General features: G+C 35.0%; 2 protein-coding genes across 3 annotated transcripts; one reads left to right on the forward strand and one right to left on the reverse strand.

Moving 5' to 3' along the window:
* The first annotated feature begins 8,783 nt into the window (after nucleotides 1-8,783).
* LOC104106493 (lysine histidine transporter 1-like) lies at nucleotides 8,784-15,303 on the forward strand. Of its 2 annotated transcripts, none has more exons than XM_018774259.3 (8): nucleotides 8,784-8,988; nucleotides 10,648-10,805; nucleotides 11,435-11,821; nucleotides 12,787-13,180; nucleotides 13,888-13,993; nucleotides 14,337-14,428; nucleotides 14,503-14,571; nucleotides 14,866-15,303. In XM_018774259.3, the coding sequence occupies exons 1-8, from the start codon at nucleotides 8,926-8,928 to the stop codon at nucleotides 14,962-14,964; spliced, it is 1,368 nt and encodes a 455-aa protein (XP_018629775.2). In that variant the 5' UTR covers nucleotides 8,784-8,925; the 3' UTR covers nucleotides 14,965-15,303. The 2 variants fall into 2 exon arrangements, with proteins under 2 accessions (XP_018629775.2, XP_018629774.1); XM_018774258.3 differs by having other exon boundaries at nucleotides 8,786-8,988; nucleotides 11,418-11,821.
* Nucleotides 15,304-18,093: 2,790 nt separating this feature from the next.
* On the reverse strand, nucleotides 18,094-19,912 carry LOC104118038 (uncharacterized). Its single transcript, XM_009629208.3, has 2 exons — nucleotides 19,239-19,912; nucleotides 18,094-18,739 (listed from the first exon to the last, which is right to left on the reverse strand). The coding sequence occupies exons 1-2, from the start codon at nucleotides 19,656-19,658 to the stop codon at nucleotides 18,314-18,316; spliced, it is 846 nt and encodes a 281-aa protein (XP_009627503.1). The 5' UTR covers nucleotides 19,659-19,912; the 3' UTR covers nucleotides 18,094-18,313.
* Nucleotides 19,913-24,611: the final 4,699 nt, after the last annotated feature.

Genomic DNA, 24,611 nt, shown 5'->3' on the forward strand with positions numbered 1-24,611 from the left:
ACTGTAATGGAAAAGGAAATGCTGGTTGTAGTGTTTGCCTTCGACAAATTCATGTAGTACTTAATTGGTTCAAAAGTTATTGTTTATACTGACCATGCAGTAATTAGGTACTTGATTGCAAAGAAGGAGTCAAAGCCACACTTGATTCGCTGGGTTTTGTTGCTACAAGAATTCGATCTGGAAATCCATGGCAGAAAGGGGATGGACAATCAAGTGGCAGACTACCTCTCAAGATTGGAAGGAGCTGAAAAGAGAATGGAGATTGAAGACATAACAGAGACATTCCTGGATGAATAGTTACTTGTTGTGACAATGGAGGAGACGTCATGGTATACTGATATTGCTAAATATTTAGCAAGCGGTATTTTACCTTATGAACTCTCCTCAATTCAAAAAAAAAGTTCTTCCGCGATTGTCGAGCCTATTATTGGGATGAACATCTATTGTTTAAAATATGTGTAGATAACATGATCTGGAGGTGTATCCCCGAGAAAGATCAACCTTCTATTTTGCAGGCTTGCCGTGCTTCACCATATGGTGGACACTTTGGAGGAATCCGAACAGCAGCAAAAGTGTTGGAATCGGGATTGTATTGGCCTACCTTGTTCAAGGATGCCCGTGCTAGGGCCAAAAGTTACGATGAATGCCAAAGGACAGGCAATATATCTCGTCGTCACGAGATCCGATGACCACAATTCAAGAGGTAGAGGTTTTTGACATGTGGGGGATCGACTTTATGGGGTCGTTCGTCAGCTCGTATGGTAACAAATATATATTGGTAGAGGTTGACTATGTTTCCAAGTGGGTCGAAGCGGTGGCTCTCCCAACCAATAATGCAAAAGGGGTAATAAATTTTCTAAAGAAAAACATCTTCACACGTTTTAGGACCCCAAGAGCTATAATCAGTGATGGTGGAACCCATTTTTTCAATAGAGCGTTCACACGTCTGTTGGAAAAGTATGGAGCTTTCCACAAAGTAGCCACACCGTACCACCCACAGACGAGCGTGCAAGTTGAAGTGTCCAATAGAGAAATTAAAAGTGTCCTGACAAAGACAGTGAATGCAACAAGGACTGATTGGGTGAAGAAGCTGGATGATGCATTATGGGCGTACCGCACAGCATTCAAAACTCCAATTGGTATGTCACCGTACAAGTTAGTATTTAGAAAGGCATTCCACCTTCTGGTAGAGCTCGAACATAAAGCACTTTGGGCATTACGGCAGTTGAATCTGGATATAGAGACCACAAGCACCAACAGAGTCACTGAGTTACATGAGCTCGAGGAATTCAGGCTCCATGCATTTGAGAATGCTAGATTATACAAAGAAAATATGAAAATGATCCATGATAAGCACATCTTAGATCGGAACTTCAAACTCGGAGATCTAGTGTTGTTATACAACTCGATATTGAGATTGTTTCCGGGTAAGTTGAAGTCCCGATGGTCAGGACCCTTCAGAGTGGTGCAAGTACTCTCAAGTGGAGCTGTAGAGATTGAATCTGAAGATGGGACACACAAGTTCACGGTAAATGGGCAAAGACTGAAACGTTACCTTGGAATGGTCGAAGAGAAAGGGGATAGAGTGGTGATAACTTTGGAAGAGCCCCAGTACGTGAACGAGGAGTGATAATGAAAACCTGCGTCGTGCCACGACGTTAAATCAGGCGTTTCTTGGGAGGCAACCTATGGTTTGTTGTAAATCGTCGGGCCACGACGTTAACTTAGGCATTTTTTGGGAGACAACCCATTAATTTCTTACTTTGATTGTTGTAATTGATTTTGAATGACTTTGACCGATCTACTAGTGTGCAGGGCAAAAATTATGCGCATTGGAAGGATTCAGGGGTCGAAATTAACCCGAGAATAGGTAAAAATATGGTAAAGATAAAAATTGGCTGGAGACGGAGATCCGCGGCCGCGAATTGGACCGCGGATTTTGGCATGTGTTCTGTCCCCCTTCCGCGACCGCGGATTGGGGCGCGAAATTTTGGCTCCCCTCTGCGCAGATTTCGCGACCACGGATTGGACCGCGGATTGGGGCGCAAATTTGGGGAGGTCTAGGTAAGTTTCTTCTTTTTTTTTTTAGTCAAATATTTTTTTTTATCCCCCCTTATTTTTCCCTAACTTCCCACAATCCCCACTTCCCTTCCCACTTCCCCCACGTCTCTTCTTTCCTCCCTAACTTCAAGTGCCCAAACCCCTCTCCTTCCTTCTATTCCCCACTCAACCACTCTACCACCTCCATTCTTCTCAAGATCTCCAAGTACATGATTTTATTCCTCTTTCTTAGTATTATTTTTCTTTTTTTTGCATTTCTGTATAGGTTAGTAAAATCATAGGTACTTTTGTCTGGGATTTAGATTGTGGTTTATATGTGGTATATGGAGTATTTGAATTGATTGATTTGGAGGAAGCCATTGTTGGGTTTGTGAGGAATGGTAGTCTAATTGGGTCTTTGGGTGACTTGGGAGAACATATGCACACTACATGTTTGTTGATTTGCTTTAATGAGCGTTGAATATAAATTGTGACCAATTGTGTGAGTGAAGTCTGAGTAACCACCATTGGGACATATATTCCTCTCTCTACTGATAGTAGTATTTATTGTGTAGGTAACATGAAACCTTCAAGGAAGAGACGCGCTACCAGGGCCTCATCAAGTGGTCACGGAGGCTCATCTCGGGGACGGGCACCGACCAGTGCAGCTCAGTTTGATCGTACCAGGTTTGTCTCCAGAGCTGCCCAAGACCATTTCAGTTTGAAGGCCACTAAAAAACTGTACCGGAAAGGAGTATTGATAGGGCATCCCTCCAGGATGAGTGCCCTAATATGTATCGGGAGTTGATCAAGCGCAGATTGGATAGCTTTTTTGAAGAGCCAGAGGAGGGTAACTTGATGCTTGTTCGGGAGTTCTATGCGAACTACCCCGAACATGAGGATAGAATATGCACTGTGCGACACACGAGGGTGGATGCCTCGATTGAAGCCATCAGGAGAGTGTATCGATTGCCTGAATTCAATGGGGAGGAGGATTTCTATGATACTTATAGGAGAGAACCCATCACGTGGAAAAGGTTTTTCAGAACTATTTGTGCACCAGATAAAGAGGTAGTATGGGTTGTGCCGGGATCGAAGCTACACTCTTCCTCACTCACTTTTGAAGGAAAATCTCGCTTGTTGCCGTCCCACAACACCATGGAGGTAAATGGTACGAGAGTTGCCTTGATATGGTGCTTCGTGAATGGCCACGACTTCGATATGGCCAGGGTTATTCAGTTTGAGATGTCCGTTCGTTCACCACAGAAGAGGTATGGGTTCTTTTTCCCCTCTCTGATCACTAGATTGTATCGGGCAGCAAGGGTGCCTGAGAACCCAAATGCGGATGGCATGGTAAAGAAAGAAGCAAAGTTTCGGGAAGACAAAGTGACCATCGAGAAAGACCCGGTGGCACTAGGGGCAACTCATAGTGACGATTCTAATGCGTCGGAAGAGGGCGATAAAGGGCAGGAGGAGGTTGAACCTACCTCACCCCCACAGGAACAAGCTGCAGTAGCTGAAGGACCATCTGAGGACAGCCAGAGCACGTGAATGACAGCCCTAGAACAAGACATGGCAGGACTGTGCACTTCCCGTCACGGAATTGGGGACCAGAGTTAATGCTTTGACCACCTAAAATGCGAAGTCAGAAAATAAAATCATGGGCTCGCTGCGTGCGATGGGGAGAGCATGTCATCTCGACCCTGGCACTGTCTCCGATCAAGACTGATCCACCAGGGAGGTTCCTTTACCTCACATCACTTTACTTTGTATGACATGGAGACATGCCATCTTTTTAAGTGTGGGGTGGGGAATACTTTGTTGTATGTTGTATGTAGATAGTTTCGTAGTTTATTTGTATAAATCAATTTTGACTTGGCCCGGCGATGGATATCATTCGATGGGTTTTTTGAGGGACTAAAGTCGAAAAGAAAAAAAAAGAAAAAAAACCAAAAAGATTTTTATTTGTAGTAGTGTATCAATTCCCCCTTGATTTTTCTTCAAACCACAGTTCTTTTCCAAGGGTTTTGTTTGAACCGGGTGTAGTTAGCTTTTTATTTTTAGTTAGGAACTTATGGGCTATGCGTAGAATTAGAATAGGATCCCGTAATTTCGTAATGCCTTGAATATAGCAGTTACTTCAGTGTGACGCTTAGGCTCATTTGTTGACTCTTGTAAGAAGGCCTTAAAATGTATGTTCTTAATTTGGCTTAAGTACCCTGATCTGAGTGTTTGATGATCTAATCTGGAATGAGTTATGTGCCATGTGTGTGAGAGGCTTGTTATATTCTGTGCACGACATTTAACGCCTAGAACTTGCCCCGTGTGTCTGCAAAGCGAAATGGTAGTCTTGTTTAGTCTGGGAAGTGATATAGGCATTTCTTTGTTGAACCATATATATACATACTCCACCCACCTATTTTCTATGTACCATAGTTAACCCCGTTGAGCCTGTAATCCTGTTTTCTTGGCAACCACATTACAAGCCATATCCCTTATTTGAATTAACCATCTTTTTGAACTCTTTACCTCTCGTAAGCACTTGAAATGCTGTGAATTTACAAAGGATAAAGTGTGGCGTAGTTGGTGGAGCTTTTGAGTAGAACTAGGGAAATAAGGAGAAAAGTATATCTTGTTAGAAAAACCACTTGTGAAAAAAAAAAACATTGTTAATAGTATATCATGTTGATTGGTAATAATTCTTTGGTGGCTTTTAAGGTGATTGTGCTCAAAAAAAAAGTGTGGGGTGGTATATGTGGTGTTAAAGATGAAAATATTGGTTTAACTTAGGTGTATAAAATAAATGTATTAAAGTGCTTATGGAGATGTAGTCACTATTATATTCAAATATATCACACCCAACATGTAGCCTACATTACATCCAAATAAAGTCCTACTTGATCCTAGACTGAGTGAGCTCAATTAGTAGAGTCGTACACTACGGGAAAGCCTATGGTGCATTTTTTGTGGCACAAGAATGTCATTTCTGAGGGTGAGTGAATTCTGTTCCTTTTAAAGTTTCTCAGTGTGTGTGAAATTTACTAACTTTGAAATGAGTCTCTTTTGTTGTGAGCAGACACTTGATTCATGAAGGAGAGGTAAGTCTGGACCTATGAATTAGAGTAAGTAAGCCGGTTAGGAACATTGCGTGGCTAGAGGGAGTCAACTCTTGAGGTGTAGATGTTGCACTAATGTCCTCAATTTATGTGAAATATTCTTTGTGCGATGAGTAGGGAAGTCGCTCAGTGAAGTTAGGCCTCTTAGAGTGTGGTTTAATTGCTTGGAGACGAGCAATGGTTTAAGTGTGGGATGTTAAGAGTAGGCAATATTTATGCAATTTAGACACTTCTTACATTCTAATTTAGCCGCACTTTATTGATATTTGAATGCTAAAAGATAAGAAAATGCCCTAATTAAGAATTTGATGCTTTGCAGGAGCTACTCCGAGCTAGGAGGGAGCTAACGAGTGTTTTGGAGTCAACATGGAGTGTGAAAGGCCAATCGAAGGTTAGTCCTGTCGAAAAGGATCGAGAAAAGCAAGCGAGACGACCCCTCCAGGTGCGCGGCCGCGAAGTGGGCCGCGAATTGGTCCGTGAACTCAAGGTAGTGAGGCAGTGAAAATCCACGGTCGCGGACGGGTGGACGAAAGCCAAACACGCAAGGTTAATTATGTAATTTCTTAGGCGACTAACCTAAACCTATATAAAACCTAAACTCGCCCAGAAGTGGGAGATAGTTATTTTTAGAAGATTTTAGAGGCAAGAACGAGGGAGAAAAGACGGATAATTTCCTAAGAGTTTTCATCTTCTTCTTCATACTTCTATTTGTTGATTATGAATTATTTTAGTGATTTATTTTCCATTAGTATGAGTAATTAAATTTATTATCTAGGGTTGATGGAACCAATTGTTGGATGAAGTCTTGACTCTATTTTGTTATAACTAAGTCGTGTTTGTTCTATGATTGTTCAATTATGAATTGTGTTGTGGTTAATTTGAAGGGCCCTCGATTAATCGTGTCTAGTTACCTTGTGTTGCTTGAGAAAGAACACTTGGTTAGATTGTTGTTGAACAATACTACTTTTGAGTTAGTTAAGAGATTAATTACTTAAATTTAAAAGTGGGGTTAGAAAAAATAAAGCTTTGGTAGGATAATTCTGAGTTGCATAAATTGTTAACTAGAGTAGTTCGAAAGAATGCTTCTAGTAAATTATCGTAATTGATCGAGAGGTAATTACGGTAGACCGGAACTCATAATCCTCATAGAGTATTACGACGAGATTATAGCTAAAGAATTAAGAATTAATCCGGCAATTGGGGAAATCAATAGCCCTAGATCCTTTTACCCTTGAATTTAATTTTAGTCTTGATTATTGCTAATTTTATTATCATTTTTCCTTAGCTAAATAAATTCCACTGATTATTCATAAAACTCTTGCATCCGGAAGTTGTCTGAGCTTATCATTAGCATTATTTAAAGTTGTAGTAAATAGGTTAGTTCCCTGTGGGATTTGACTCCGGACTTGGACCGGATTATATTTGCAGCGACCGCTTAATTCTTTTTACAATGCATAGTTGAGCGTGATCAATATACAACAAGGTACCTTTCGTAATAATAAGATTAGTATTTAAGCTATATATATTGTCAGTGGAATAAATTGTTTGTCACTGTAATAAATTATTTGCAACATTATCGTAATTTAAGTTGCTATAGCCGATTATTTACTATTTATTTTAGACTATCAAACAATGCTATTAAATAGAGTACTTATAATTTCCTTTTAATTAACTTTATTATGTAAATATCTTTTACATCGTACAGAACTTAAACCCGATAAGACAACTAAAAAGTAGAATAATAACACGTTACATCATACAACTAATTAAAATCGTAAAATGTGGTGAAATAAAGAGTTGACTCTGAGTAGTTGAAAGAAAGAAAATCTTTATTTAAATTAAAAATTGTTCACAAATGAGCGCAGCCCAAGTGTTTCCTAACATGACCACAAATTAATTGGATCAGTAGGTGTTTCCTGGACGCTAGCTAGAGTGAAGACTACATATCTATTCTAAGGATTTGAGTGAAATATATTAATTGAAGGTGTAAAATGTTAATTTAATTTCAAACATAGTATAAATTTATTTTCAGTCTTTATACAGGATATTTCATCTTACCCCATTAAATTTGGGATTATATTATTCCAATTTGGATAAATTAGTCCAGAGATTATAATCTCGATATAATTTAATTCGCATACCAAACAACCCGCCATATCTATCACAACCAAAAATTGATACAAAGAGGAGGACCGAACCAAATCTCTTGCAGATACATTTGTGAACAAGCATTATGCTTGTTAGATACAGAAGAAAAATACTCCTATACATGTTTAGCTACCAAAATCAGTTTACTAAACACTTATACCTACTCCAAAAATTGCCATATAAGTGGCATTTCCTCGGCCGAATTCTGAAATTGACAATTCCTATTTTATCACTCTTCATTCTTCAATGTAGCTATAACCTGTTTAGGTAGGGAAATAGGTGTAAGGTTTAGTTAACTTTACAACATACACGAATTGATATTAGAGGTAGAGCCGTAATTTAAAGTTTATGAGTTATGAACTGACTACCGAACTCATAACTCGTCTTAGTTACTGGATTCTCAATTAAATATTTATATATAATTACATATTTGATAGATTTTCCATACAAATATAGGATCTAAAAGGCCGAACCAATACCTTACACTCTACCTCTGATTTTTTGTTTCCTTAAATTGAGCACGAAAGCAAAAATTTCTCCTTCATTTGTTGTGCTACTTAATAATTTTAATTCTATAATTAATTAACTAATTTGTTGTTGTTAGTCATACAAGTAGGAGTATATATCTAGTGCAGTGCACAATTGGTGGCAAAAGTATAAAAAGATCGTGCTATGTTCGTGGAATTTTCTTTGGCATACGACTAATTAAGCTGTGAAAGGAACGTGTAAGTATAATATAACTACATAATTATGAGTTGTTATAGCAATTCAAAATTGCTATACTATGATACCCGGAGACTCATCGCTTTCGTTTAAAGACTTTGTTTGTAAAATAATATTCTTAGTCAAGCAAAAGCATTACCCACAACCTCTTCCTGTTAAAAAAAACTATTGCAGGTCATATAAAAGATAATCATATAGGTAATCGTTGATATAAATGAAAATTGGTAACCTGTAAATACATTGCAGTTTACCTGATTACAACATATTAAAATATAGAAAAATCATCAGACGAAAAGTGTATGTATATGTTAAATCCTTGTTTAAATATTGGCAAATTAATCGCGGCCAAAGAGCTAGAGGGTGGAAGTGGGTTCACTCAAATCTCTTTCGCGGAAAAATTATTTTTTATTTATAAGATTAATTTTTGTTTAAATATATACTCCCTCTGTTTTAATTTATGTGAACTTATTTGACTGGGCATAGGGTTTAAGAAAAGAGAGAAAACTTTTGAACTTGTGGTATAAAATGAAGCACATATATTTTGTGCGGCTATAAATCATTACATAAAAGTAAATAATTTTCAAATAAAAAATTGATCATTCTTTTTGGCACAGATAAAAAGAAAATAAATTTACATAAAATCAAACTTACAGAGCATATGATAAATGTTGAACCTCTCGGTAAAAGTCCTGCCTTTTAACTATGAACCAATCATTTTCTTAGCTAAGAGCTATTATTTTGTTTATTTAAAGACAGACAGCTCCTATAATTTTCGGAAAGTCCCATATTCCTTCAGTTTGGATATTGTTTTCTACTATATGAATCCTCTGTACCTTTGGTCTCTCTCTCTTTCTCTCGTTTTAATTGCTAAAGCCATTGATTTCTCGAGTCTTCAGAAATGCAACCTGCAACTATGGGAACGCAAACTCCAAATATTTCCAATTACTACTGCTCCAAGAGTGTAAGTTTAATTCAAACTTCTTACTCGAATTATAGACAAACTTCTTTTTATCTTTTAGCAACCAGGGTTGGAGTCAGTGGTGGATCCAGCATTTTGTGTAAGCGGGTTCAATATTAGAAATAAATAAGTTTAGTCGTAAAATAGTAATTTTCAAGTGAATGAATCGGGTTCAGTTGAACCCGCTTGCCACCACGTGCGTCCGCTACTGGGTGGAGGTAGCATAGGGTTTATGAATTCGATCGAATTCAGTAGCTTTGATCCATAAATTATTTACTTATTATCTAATAAAATTCGTTGAATATATACAAATTATTAGTTTAGAATTCACTAAAATAACTTGTTTGGTTCCCATGTTGCGCCTTCATTTTGTTTTTTCCTTGCGCTGACTTTTCTGTTCCCAAGAAACACCAAACAACTAGTTAGAGATTTATCACTATTTAAATTTGATAGGTTTAATTTTTTAATTTTTATGTTAGATTTATTACAATTTTGAAGTTATGGGTTGTGAATTCAATATTTTTTAAATCTTAATAAACTTTTATATATATTTATGTGTGTATGAAAAATATTGAGTTCAGTTGAATTATCGATTACTTTAGTATCAAATTTTTTTTTTGGTCATAATTACTTCATTATCAAATAATGCTCTCCGTCCTATTTTATTTTATATGATACATTTTAATTTGATTGAGTATAGAATTAAAAAGAAAGAAGGATATTAAAAACTTGTGGTTTAGAACAAGTCATAAATATTTATATGATTATAAATTATCTCATTAAGAATAATAAGAAGATATCATTCTTTTACAAATAGAAATATACGATCGGAAAATTAAATTAAGATATCTGCTTTATATCATCTGTGGAAAGGAACATATAAATTCCAAGTTCAAGGGACGCTATCTAAATTTGTTGGCAAAAGGTAAGATGCCCGTGACGGGAGATTATAAATTAAGGACCTATCTACAAATTGTCTTTTGGTACACCTCTTAAGAAAAAATATTAACTCCTAGAAAAATAAGTATTTTGACTAAATTACCCTTAATTTTAATAGGTATATTGTTAACTTGACACATTGGTATATGTAAAGGGTAAATTTGAAAAATCAAAGTTAATTCATTCTTGATTATGTAGAAAGGGCACTTATTTTGAACCAAAATAAAAAAAAGCAAAAATATCATTTATTATGGACCGAATGGAGTAATAATTAATTGTAGAGGTGGTATAGTGCATTTAAATTTGTAACATTCTCACAAGACTTTTCACTTCTTTTGCCTTTAGTCCTAGTTATTCCACCTCCAGAAAAAACTTCCTTTTAAATATACTCAGAAAAAAATTGCTTTGCCTTTATTCCTAGAGGTGGTTGAATTTTATTCTAAGTAAACGCTAAGTACACATCACAGAGCACTAGACCGATAATGTAATGTGTGAGTTCACTAAAACACAATAACTTTATCATATATTTTAAAAAGAATTCACTGAATATCTATAAATATTTAGTTATAAATCCAATTATTAGCGCATGTTCCTATTAATTTGAGATTGTCGTAAAGTCTTATAAAAGTTAAATCTTGAATAGGTTATGTTCTCAATTCTATTTATAATGGTAACTAAATGTACTTAATTTAAAATAATTAATGGACCTATAATCAATGACAGGCTGATGAAAGATCTGCAGAAGAGAGGGCAATAGACGCATGGCTTCCTGTTACTTCAAACAGGAATGCGAAATGGTGGTATTCAGCTTTCCACAATGTTACTGCCATGGTCGGAGCTGGTGTACTCGGTCTTCCTTATGCCATGGCACAACTTGGATGGTATATACGTAAAAATTCTTTTTGATAATCCTGAGACTAGATTTCATGACTTTTGTCTTCTCTTATACGTATCGTGTTAGATTGTTTAACCATTTCATTTAAAAATTTAAACGGCTAGCTAGATAAAACACATTTTTATTTACTTAATTATGACTTCAACAGAAGCTAATAAGCACTTAGGAATATTCGCCAACAACGAAAAAATAAAGTATCTCATTGTTACTTAATTTTATATGTAAATTAATTTGAAGCAATAACAATAAATTTAATATAATCCCATAAGTGGTATCTGGGGAGAATAGCGTGTACGTATACCTTATCTCTGCCTGGCGAAGGTAGATAGACTGTTTCCACTAGATCTTCGATTAAAAAAAAAGTGAAAAAAGGATGCAATAGTAACAAATTAAACAGTAACAACAGCAGAAAAATAAGATAACATGTAACTAATTTGAAGATTTAACCTAAATATATAGTTGTCCACTTAACCACTAAAACTAACTAGCCGGCAGATGCATACCATGTGTATAACCCTGTATAATCAGTGTACTATCTATATATATCGACTAGGAAAAATAAAATAATGAATTAATTCGACTGATTATTTGTGTAAAGATCCCATATAATTTCAGGGGACCAGGAGTAGCAGTGCTGGTGATTTCTTGGATTATAACATTTTACACATTATGGCAAATGGTTGAGATGCACGAAATGGTTCCTGGGAAACGTTTTGACAGATATCATGAACTTGGGCAGCATGCTTTTGGGAAAAAACTTGGGCTATGGATTATTGTGCCACAACAGTTGATTGTTGAAGTTGGAGTTGACATAGTTTATATGGTAACCGGAGGACAATCACTCCAGAAATTCTATGATCTAGTCTGTAAAAAAGATTGTAAAGACATAAAACTTACCTACTTCATTATGATCTTTGCCTCTGTCCATTTTGTTATCTCTCATCTTCCTGATTTCAATTCCATAGTAGGTGTGTCTTTGGCTGCAGCTGTCATGTCCTTAAGGTATGCATATTACTTATTTCTGTATAAGTTATATACGTTGTCAGTATAAAATATTTTTTATACAATCAAGTCATCCAAAGTTACGTACAGGTAAACCTTATTAAAATGTGATATCTGTAATACTGAAAATAAGGGAGGTACCTGCTATAACAGGTAAATGTGACCTGATTGTATAAAATTGTCTGACGGTGTATATAACTTAAACTCCTATTACTCATACTCAATATTGTTCTTTTTCCAATTTTTGGAATTAGGGTGTGTTTGGTGTGATCGAAAATATTTTTTGAAATTTTAAATATATTTTTATCAAGCATTTTCAGGTGTTTGATTGCCAATTTTTTTTAATCACCAAAAATCATTTTTGGTTGTCTGATGTAGATAAATATTTTTCAAGGAAAATATTTTTTATTAAAAGGGGAACCATTTTCCAAAAAATAAGTCATTTCCGGATAATATTTTTCGAAGAATGTCTTCCGTTGTATCAACCACACACTTGTAGTAGAGGAATTCTGATGAAAATGTAGAGTTTTAGTTGCTCCCAAAAATAATAGTACCCCATTAGCTAATAAAATATATATTTTTTGTTTATATGTATATTATATATAAAAAATATATATATAATATAAGAGTGGGTTGCTCTAGTGATGAGCATCCTCCACTTCCAACCAAGAAGTTGTGAGTTCAAATCACCTCAAAAGTAAGGTGGGGAGTTCTTAGAGAGATAGAGCCGAGTTTCTATCAGAAACAGTCTCTCTACCCCAGGGTAGGGGTAAAGTCTGCGTACAAACTACTCTAGACCTCACTAGTGATATTGTACTGGGTTGTTGTTGTTGTATTTATTAAAAAAAATATCCATATTTAATATACTTTTTAGCTAGCGAATATAATTAGCTTCGGCGGACCGACTAATTTTATATTTTGTCCAATTCTGATTCTCTTGATTTTGTGATATGTTATGATTGAAGTTACTCAACAATTGCTTGGGGAGCTTCAGTTAAGAAAGGTGTAGTACCAGATGTGGAATATGGATACAAGGCAAAGTCAACAGCAGGAACAATTTTCAACTTTTTCAGTGCATTGGGAGATGTTGCTTTTGCTTATGCTGGCCATAATGTGGTGTTAGAAATTCAAGCTACAATCCCTTCAACACCTGAAAAGCCTTCAAAAGGACCTATGTGGAAAGGAGTTATTGTTGCTTATATAATTGTTGCTTTCTGTTATTTCCCTGTTGCTCTTATTGGCTACTGGATGTTTGGGAATCAAGTGAAAGACAACATTCTTAAGACTTTGGAGAAACCTACCTGGCTCATTGCTATGGCTAACTTGTTTGTTGTTATTCATGTTATTGGGAGTTATCAGGTCCGTTTCTCATCTCTTTCTATTATTCAATTTTAATAATGTTTAGAGCCTATATTAATTCACGAGTTTGAGTTGTGGAATTAGTCGCTAAAGTCTTGGTAAGATAAGCTGCCTGCATTAAAAAAAGGGACCTTTGGCGTAACTGGTAAATTTGTTGTTATTTGATCAGGAGGTTATGTGTTCGAGTCGTATTGTAGAAATGCAGGGTAAGGCTGCGTACAATGTAGTCTGACCCTTCGCTAGATCTCGCGCATAGCGGGAGCTTAGTACACTGGGTTGCCCTTTTTTTAAGCTGCCTACATTATACTCTCTTGGAGTGTGGCTCTTTCCCGAATTGTGCGTGAACGTGGGAAGCATGCTTTGTACATCAGATTGCTTTTTATCTTTCCTTCTATTTCCTCCGATCCAATTTATCTGACGGTATTTGACTGAACAGGAGTTTAAGAAAAAAAGATTTTGAAACTAATGGTCCAAAATAAGCCATAAACGTATATGTGGTTATAAATCATCTCATTAAAGATAAAACTGAAAATTTAAAATTAAATTATTTTTAAATAAGAAAGTGTGATATTCTTTTTGAAATAATTAAAAAGGAAAAAATAAAATATAAATTGACGCAGACAGAGTTGTTTTTTTTTATATATATATATTTATGTTTAGAGACTAGATTTTACCTAATGAGGTGTTTCTATGATTTGTGATTGTAGATATATGCAATGCCAGTATTTGACATGATAGAAACAGTGCTTGTCAGAAAACTTAAGTTCAAGCCAAGCTGGATGTTGCGCTTTGTTACTAGGAACATTTATGTAGGTAAGTAAGCTGGGGTGCCTTTCATTTCTCTCTGTGTCAAAATTTAGCTCATTAAAATATAACACGCCTAACTTGTTCAATATTGGACAAGTCAGGCTGAATATATATTCATAATTAATTAATGTGTTATTCTGCGCAGTCTAAAAAGTTTTGGTCAATTGGGGACGCAAAAGAATACTTGTCAAAAAAAAAAAAAAAAAAAAAAGGTTTTTTTTTTTTTAAATGTATTCATGATATGAGTAAACTCATTTATTGATTCGATCAATTTTAACCCATCCAAATATGTCAATTTTGCTTTCCGTTTGAACTAGAATTGTAGTAATGCATTTTGCTTTTGTTACAGCTTTCACAATGTTTGTTGGCATTACCTTCCCTTTCTTCAATGGGCTGCTTGGATTCTTTGGAGGATTTGCTTTTGCCCCAACAACCTATTTTGTGAGTGATTTTCAATCTTTTTCTCTTTCATTTTTTGCTTTGTGGATCATTTTTTTCATTTCTATTATATTCAGCTCCCTTGCATCATGTGGCTAGCAATCTGCAAACCAAAGAAATTCAGTCTCTCTTGGATTATTAATTGGGTAGGTACAACTTACTCAGCTGCTAATTACATATATACAACTTTCGCTATTCAGTTTAAGTTATATATACGGTCAGTGTAAAGAATTCTTACATTATCAGGTCACCAAAAGGATATATACAGATAAGCCATCTTAAAATGTGAATTTTATAATTTTGAAAATAAGAGAGGCTGCCTGCTATATAACTAAAGTTGTCCTGATAATGTGAATATTCCTTTCACTTAACAGTTTATATAACTTAACTCCTCCCTTTATAGCTTAAAATAAAAATCTAAAATGAAATTTTGATGACAGATTTGCATTATTCTTGGAGTACTATTAATGGTTATAGCACCAATTGGTGGCCTAAGATCCATAATCATGCAAGCCAAGGGCTACAAATTTTACTCTTAATCTATACAATGGAAAAGCCTTCGTCATACCAAATTTCTTGAGGGAAGTCTAATATTTATTACGGGCGCTGATACGGTGTATTGTGAGTTGTGACTAATATAGTATTTTTTTTTCTAAATTATTAAGATGAATGGCTCAATGATCCATAGAGCGAGTCTTGTACTCATGCTAGTTATATTGAGATAAAAAAAATTACAAAGGAAAAGTAAATCATCTATTATTATATTATATAGGATATAGCAATATTATAGTTATGTACACGAGTTATCACATAAAAGTTTCGATTGACAAGAATATTGGTGTCTACATAATATGAATTGCACTTCCTTGTTGAATGCATATGATTTTCAAAAATGTTTAAATGGTCATGAATTACTTCACTTATTAGCTTAAGATTTTGGATTAATTGGATTAGATTATTTTACATTTTACTAGAGTCTTAATACGTCTGTTTTTACAATCACATCTTACTTATCTTTGTTTGTTATTCGATCGCTAAGGACTTTTCTCCCACTCCACTCAGCCCATCGAACCATTACCTTTGCTCCATGTTCATTATATTTTTGTAGCTTACTCACTCTCTCTGCTCCGAGCAGCGGCGGAGTCACTTTATGCTAAGGGATATCTTTATCGAAAAATTACGCTGTTTAACTGGATTAAAATTTTATTTTTATGTATATATACTACTTATTATGTTAACTTTCCTTATTTTTTCGTGTGTTTTTTTTATTATTATATATTTTGATATTTTTTAGTAAAATTCTTGGCTCCACCACTGGCTCAAAGCCCATCCTTCAGCATGTTGAGCCTACTGTAGCTCCCTTAACTTCAGAGTTCAGACCATTCTTCAGCTGATTTTTCTGTTTATTTTTCGTCTTCTCCAAAAATTGATAAAAACGAGCAAAAAAGAAAAAAATAGTAAAAGACCTCGCATAATAATAGTCTACATATTACTTCATCCATGGAATTGGATGCTCAAAATTTTCACAATTTCAATCCTCTCAAGCAAAAAGAGATTGGAGACACGAGGTAAAAGCAGTGTTTTAAAAGACGTTTTCGAGGTGAGTCCTGGGACGAGGCACACCAAAAATGCCCCGAGACGATGATATAGGGCAAAAATCTCAAAAGGCGTACGCCCAGCGATTCGGGCGTATGCCCGGGCGTTTGAGGCGTGTTTATGTAGTGAGGCGTAAGCCCAAGAGAGTTTTTCAAATTAAAACAAAATTTGTTGAATAAGTCCTTCATATAATACCCAAATTCTCAAAAGTTAGCTTGTAATTACTCAAAAGTTTTAAAAAGGAACTAAAATGTATTAAATTTAAAAGTCAAGACCCTTTTGATTGATTGAAACCCTAATTTATGGTCTTTCCCAATTCGTTATCTTGTCCGTTAGTATGTTAATATCTCCCAAAAGCAATAAATGTTCAATTTTAGTTCAAAGTTCAAATTGCAGGGTAGTCATCCTTTTTGTTCCTCTATGTAGAAAACTTTATTCTTTTCGACTCAAATTACTTGTGTTTGTAAGTAGCGCATGGTAGATTGATTTGACTAGTTTTTTATGAGGATTGAGCACATCTCTATATATATATTTCACATATTTATCGTTTTCTTCAATTTTTATGCAATTTTACATATTTATAAATATTTACTGTAATTATATTATTTAATAAATATTAAAAATTAAATACTCATGAGACTTACACTCGTGAATCGCGACTTACGACTCGCGACTCACGACTTACGACTCGCTGACGCATACGTAAATTGTCTCGCCTTAGACACACGACTTTTAAAACATTGGGTAAAAGAACCAGCTTCAAACACAAGAAAGTTAAAACATAGTTGTCAGGATAAATATATAGTAGTTGCAATCCTTTTACTAGCTGTCATTATACATGCTGGTACAGAGTGTCTGATATTTGAATGACTGCACGACATTTGTCAACATTACATTATCAATTTAATGTCTAAAACATATCAACTTTGATAACTTATCCTTAAACAATTGAAAGCACATTTAAAGGAATTTAGAATGGGTACCAAGTTTGAGAAAAACGACAAATATACCAAAGCTACCACGAGTTATTCCGATTTTAAACATGACATAATATTTTTGTGACTATAAAAGTATATAATTATTGATAAAGATGAAACTTTAAACTTTAAAGTTACCCAATTTCCAAACATGAAAAGTTTTTCTTTTAGAACAAACTAAAAAGAAAATAGTGTCTTATAAAATAAAACAAATTAGGAAGCCCTAGATATCTCCAAAACTTAAGAAAAAAGACTAAGTAGGCGTTTGGACATAAAAATTATAATTTCTGAAAAAAAATAGTATTTGATGTTATGTTGAAAAATGACATTTGAAATTTGAATTTATGTTTGGCATGCATTTCACAAAAAATGTTACAGTTTTGTGATTGAGAAAAAAGTTTTTCTGAAAATTCTCATTTTCAAAAAATTTTCAAAACCTTACAAAATTTCATGGACAAACACATTTTTGAAAAAAAAATTTAAAAAAAAAAGAAGAAAAAAATTTATGGACAAACAGGGTCTTAGACTCTTAACACCGGAGGTTGCTAGAGCATTCTTTTCACAACAAAAAGAAAATTTTCTTCTTATGGGGTACATATTTTTTGAAAATAGGGAAATATGAAAATCTTGCCTAATTTAGGAAAAATTTAAACGATAACGGACAAATTTGAAAATAACATGTAACGAGATAGAAATTAAGTGAAGTGGTACGTTATCAGCAATTTTCTACATTTGTTTCTGTTGAACAAGGCCAAAAAATAGAGATATTCATTGTAAAAGGAAGGATATATAGGGTTGTAAATATATTGAATATTAACGTAATTTTCTGAAGTTTGCGAATAATTTTATTTGAAAGAAATTGAGAAAGCAATATATAAAAGTATTTTTCTAAAAGAAGCTTCGAAAAATTTAAATTATACTCCTATAATGAGTAAACGAGTAAATTTGTCGTAATCAACCAAACTACATAAATAGCATAACCTATGCTTTGATATATCAAGCAACATTTTTCAGTTTCACAAATCTTGAACTTTCAATAAATGTCTCCAAACTTTTATATATATAAAGCTTTGAACAAGAAATTAAAGTGCATCATCTTGAGCTAGATTTTATGCACCACGGTTCCATGATTTTCAACAGATACATATATTACTACCAAACGGATTGAATCCCGCTGACTTTAATCAGAAGTCTCGAGTTTGAGCCTTAAAATATCGAGCGAAAACAAAAGGAAATTACTACTCTTACTATATTAAATTACCTGCTGGTTTGAGAGTATTCTTTAATTTCTTGCTTGGGAAAGGGTTTAGATCCTTTAACAACCCAATCTAAGTACAGTCTTAGTATCAAGCCTCCATGCAAATCCTCCAAACTCCATCTTCCACACATCACAGGGTATTGTTTGTGAGTTCTTCTTATTCTTCAATGTATACACTACCCTCACAGTGCATGCAAAATTTGGCAACTCTTCACTTTTTTCCTCCTTCCTCACAACCAACCTCACCACCATCTTCGCCGGTGCTCCTCCGCCTTCTAGAGGATTCACCATTCTCCGGTATGCCGGATTCACCCACTGAACCCTATTTAGGGCATCAGATATCAACCCTGGACAGGTGTCTTTCTCTAGATTCTTCATCTTCTCTGTATCTGTACTTCCTAAAGCTTCTCGATCTACAAACATTTTTGTCATACCTTCCACCATCACCCAAGATTCTACCATTTTTGGTGTCTCCATAGCCACCTGTTGAGACATAATTATTCAGTTAAATAAATAAAAGTGTATTCCCTTTGACAACTTAAACTTTTAAATGAGATAAGCATCCAAAAAATAAGAAAATATTTTCGAAGTGTTTGCCCCAAGAAAAATCACGGTCTCGCCACTTTCTCAAGATAGGGGTAAGGTCTTGTACACACTAATCTCCCCAGACCCCACCCAGGATTACACTCTGCCTCTTGTTGTTATTGTTTTAATTTTCCCCAGGCCACATGTAATTAAGGAGGGGCGGATGTAATTAAGGACTTAATAGTTCATCCAAACTCAATAGCTTTGGCTTAGATCGTGTAGACGTGTTAAATATCCACATCTAAATAATTGAGTTCGAACCAGAAAATCAAATGGTTTATGGTAGAATTCCTAATTCAAACTTATAATGATCGATTCCTCTATCCACCGAGGAGGTGTATCGAAACATTATATATATAGTTAAGCAAATGGGATGGTCACACAAGTCTAACACTACCTTCAGATCTAGCTCAGAGAAAGTGATTTCCTTTTGAAAAGATCCATTATCTGGAAGGTTAGTAGTGCTGCTGCTACTTTCCGGTAGTAGCTGAAGAGTTACTACACTTCCATTATCATTAAACTTCTTCAAAGATCCATCTAATTTTCTTTCTTCTTTCTCTGTACTATTGTTAGTACACTTCCTACTTTTCTTAACTCTAACGTACTTTCTCTTCCCTCTCCGTTTGCTGACCGGTTCAGCCTTTTCACTCTTCGGTTTAGAACCAGGACCTGAACCGTCGGCAACAGGTTTCGGCGCAATCGGCCGGAATCTTAACATTATCCGGTTCATTATCGTCGTATCATAAGGTCCAACGTGGCATCCATCGGAGGGCCCACCATCCCCAACATCCATACCTGTTGAAGAGCTCTGTCTCATAGCTATTTTTAGATTGATAGAGTGAGATATGACAATATTTTGAGCCAATTATCATAGTTGCACAACTCATGTTTGTTTTAGGGCAAAGTTGAAACAGTAGTGACGAAGATGAGGTGGGGCCTAAGACTAAAGCAGCGTATCGAACAAAGGATGCAGTTATTGGTGTGTACGTAAAAACCAATCAGAAGCTGGACACATATAAAGCACTTAGGAAAAAAAGGGAGACACGTATGTACATTGATATAAACAAATTAGAAGCTAGATCCGTAGCTAAGATTTGATGTTAATGGATTTCGAATTTTAATCTTTTTGTTATCGGTTCTAACTTGATAATGTATACATATTAAATATTTTTTAAGATAAATATAAAATTTAAATTAAAGTTAATGGTTTGTCTGAACTTTTAATAGAAACTCTAGTCCTCGCTCTTATTTGATCACCTTGGTGTTTTAATGGTCATGCATTTTATGACAGCTCGGTACACTAAGTTTTCACTATGGACGGAATTCGAAGAAGGGCCGGATCATAAGAGTCTATTGTATGCAGTCTTACCCTACATTTATGTAATAGACTTTTTCTACGGTTCGAACCCGTGACCCGACATCAACTTTACCAGTTACACCAAAACTATTTTAGAGTGATGCATTTTATGAAGTTGTAAAATAATCTTAGTTCCTTGTTGAGAAATGAGAATATGTAAAAGGTGGCTGAAAACCAATAGAGTTATATGTATGGACAAAGTTACAGCTTTTAATAGAGTTATAGCTGGATATATACCGAACACCAAGCTAAAATAGAAGTCCTAATAAGGGTCATGCAGGGACGGAGCTAGAAGCGCAAATACGTTCGAATTTAGTAGCAGTGTATTTGTGTTAAAAGAATTATTCAACATATGCATATATCAAAATCTAGAACTCATTCAGTAGCACGTGAAATCATCATTCAAAATCTAGAACCTGAAATTATGGTTGTGGCTCTGGTGTCATGTGAACTTTCACAAAACTAGCTAAAGATTGTATATCATTCCGGTCAAAGCATTAAAAATAATGGCTGTATGCATTTTAATCTGGTTTGCTTTGTGGGTAGCTTAGTGCACATTCATCCTAAGATATAGTTCAGCAAATATTGCATGTTACAAGATCCTTTTTTTGAATGACAAGAGGATCGGAAAGGTAGATCAAAGCGATCTGTTTGATATGCGTAGGAAGAATTTATAAATAAATCCAGACATATTATTATATATGTTTATACAAGTGAACAAAAGAATGGTTCTGTCCAGTGCAAAAAGTATCCTGGTTTATGTAGTCATGCAAAAATGAGTGGTTGATTCAACCGGTTTCGAGGACCGCGAGAATGAATGTTGGAAGTGAAGTCTTAGCTAGCGAGTGAAGAGAACGCTCTCCCATGTGGATGTGGTGTTGGGATACTGTGAAATGGTTGTGATTAAAGGGTGTGTGTGGTGTTGGGCCTCGTGGATGGTCGGATGACGTCTGGGGCCCAAGAAAATATTGGTTTCTGATTGGAGCACGAGAAAGAAGATCTCCCAGGTGTATTGCAATTAGGGCCGTGCATTATTTGCGTCAATCCGAAAATCCGAATCGATTCGTATTATTCGGATTTTAGCTCTTAGGATCGAATTTTGGATTACGGTTTGACTCAATTTACCTCCAAATCAATTCGAAATTCGAAATTTATATTTTACATATAAAAATGAGAGTGTCGTTTTAAAAATTATATGATTTCTTTGTTATTTCTCTCATTATTTTTATCTTTTCTTTTCTTTCAATATTAAAAGTAAAAGATATGAAAATGAATGAATTTTGCTACTGAACATGGTAGGAGATAGCATATTAAAATTATTTATTTTAGTATCTTAATAAGGCGTACAATTCGAACCGAAATTCGAAATATTTATTCGATCCAAACATCAAAATCCGACCCAATCTAAGTTTAATTTGGTTCGAATTCGGATTGCAATTTATAAAATTAGAAATCCGAAATTATGATCTGAAATGTGCTAAGTCTGATCGAATCTGGTCTATGAACATGCCTTCTTCTTTTTTTTGTCTTTTTTCTTTCAACTTAAATCCCTCAAGAAACCTGTCGAATGGGATCCATAGTCGGGAAAAGTCCAAAATTTTATGATTTTTTTTTCAATTTTCGTTTTTTAAATTTTTTTAACAAAAACTACTACACTAAGAACGAGTACTACAACTAAGCTAAGATAGCACAGAAAAATACCCAGACAATCTCCTCACCCCACACTTAAAATTGTGCAATGTCCTCAATGCACACTATAAATAACAAGAAGGTAAAAGAGACTCCCTAGTAGGCCAAAGGTCAAAAAATTAGCAGCTCATGGGATACTCAGACTTCTCCCATGTATGATTCTTTGTGCGAGTACCTCACACTTAGTTTCAACCACCTGCTCGCTTTTGCACTCTCCTATTGCCTTTGACTCCATGCTCCTACTCCTACAAAACACAAAAATAACACTACAAAAGAAAAACACAATAAAAAACTAAGCAAAAAAAAAAAATAGAATTGGGTTGCCTCCCAATAAACGCTTGATTTAACGTCGCGGCACGATGCCATCACTTTCACTATTTTTCCTTTCACTTTGAGGATATGAATTGCGCCCCCAATTTTGCATCAATTTTTCTATCACGTTCCTGGGGCAGTGGTGTAAAAATAAAGGAACCAAGCAATAGATATCGCATATTGCACTTCTTGGACCTTTAGTGAGGAATGTCATTTGGTCTTTTTGGTGTGGAAACTTTTAGAATATAAGGGTCTTGTTCTTCATCTATACATCTCTCCAAAAGCTCGATCTCCATGTCTCCATCCAAACATAATGTAGAAAAATGATTATAATGAGGACCAACACGCCCCCAACTCCAAAACTGTATTATTTTTGACATCCTCAATAATATATACTTCCTCAACCTCAACATCATCTACAAGAACATGGTCTAATAATTGGTATTCTCGTTTTAGCTCCTCAATTTGGCCTAAAAGATCTTTTTCAACTTCACACAACTCATCACTAAATTGTTGGGCGTTACACGCATCAACCTTTGCACTCAATTGAGCCTCCAAGTCGCGAATACAACTGCCAAATTGGTCGATCTCTTGTCCCAGTTCAGCTCTTCCTTCTATAAAGTGTTGTATCTCATTCGTAATTTTCTCACGGAAACCAACATATTCCTCTATTAATTTTATGTGCATATCAAGAATGCGAACATCATGCTCCACATCATCAAATTCGTTACTCATGTCAAACTTACAAGAATTATTAGAATCAACATAAAAAGGGATTGGAGTAGGATAACAACACTTAGAACAATTATTCCAATTACCATCACAAATAGTACAGGATTGAGAAAGTGCACACAACTCGGTCCTGGGAATATTTTTACAATATTACCACAAGTGGGGTCCTTTACAATATGGACAAGGATTACAAAAACAAGAATACTTACTATCCCACCACTTTTCGTTCAAAGATGTCATTTAAAAATATATATAATACTAACTACACTAAACTAAAATAAAAATAATTAAATAGATAAAAAGTAAAAATCTAATCTAATAAAATAGTTAATTTCTAAGTCCCCAGCAACGGCGCTAAAAAATTTGTTGCTCCCAAACGCACACGCAAGTATACGTGGTCGACAAGTAATATATGATTTATAAGTCCAGATATCGTACCCACACGGACTTGTAATTAACTATCAACTAAATTAAACTCAAACAATTAATCTATTCAAGCGAATCCTAACGTATGAATATTTAACTAAAATTAATCTAGAGTAACAAATTAAGAGATTAAAGAAACCAACGACAAGCTGAAAGACGAATTCAATGTGAGTGAATATTCTAGAGCTATGGGTTAGCTAACAATCCCGTTGAGTTTTCCACTTAAATTGTCAAATTAATTTATCTGGTTTATTAGTTGACAGGGTTAATATTGCTCGTAGCCTTCTCCCGAAGTACAACTCGTCTATTAAAGCTAATCTAACGCTTATATTCCTATAGAATTAGAATTAACAAGAACGCATTTATAATTCGTATATAGTAATCAAGCAAGGCGATTAGGTATATTCCTATCCTAACCGCAAATCCGCTTCCCCTCAGAGTTAAGATCTTGCTCTACTCAATCTTATATGCAATCTAGAATTCAATCTCCCGAGTTCAATCCTAGATTCGTAGATAGTATTCAATTGGTGATCAAACAATTAAATAATTAAGCGCAAGATTGAATAAATAAATCAATATGATAAACTAATAAGAACAATTCAAGTTTCAAACTACAACGTTCATGCAACACCCAAAACTCTAAAACTAATAAACTATGAGATTAAAAGATAAGAAGAGAAGAAAAACTAGTTAGAAGCCTCCTCCAAGCCTGATGTTCTTGCCTCCGGTCGCAAAAACTCTCTAAAATAATATTTAATAACTATTTATATGTGTAGGGAAAAGACCCAAATAAAATACCAAGTGTAAAACCAAATATAAGACAAAATGGGCTTTAAAAACCCGGAACACCCTCGCTACGGCCTCGTCTCGCGAGGCAAAACGCACGGTACACCTCGCGTTACACTGTTCGAAGCGACCTCCATAGCGAGCAGCAAAGCTTGCGTCGCTCACTTTTTTAATTTAATTCTCATTTTCTGATTTCTCATGGAGTTAGTGCTAGCTGCCTAACTCCTCCATTTCTTTTCCTTTCTTTTTCAAATTGTTTCTCTTCATTGTTTTGCTTTCCAGTTAAACTTTTAATCTTTATATATCCAATAATCAAATAATCATAGTTTCATTCTTGTAGTGTATAAAATACCAATAAAATCTCTATTTTGCATTCGATTTCGCCTTCAACGTACCTACACATAAAACAGACTCAATTAAGCACAAATATAGTATAGTTTAACATTAAAGCCCCAAAATGCAAGACAA

Source organism: Nicotiana tomentosiformis, chromosome 9 (assembly GCF_000390325.3).
Source record: "Nicotiana tomentosiformis chromosome 9, ASM39032v3, whole genome shotgun sequence".
Taxonomy (NCBI): Eukaryota; Viridiplantae; Streptophyta; class Magnoliopsida; order Solanales; family Solanaceae; genus Nicotiana; species Nicotiana tomentosiformis.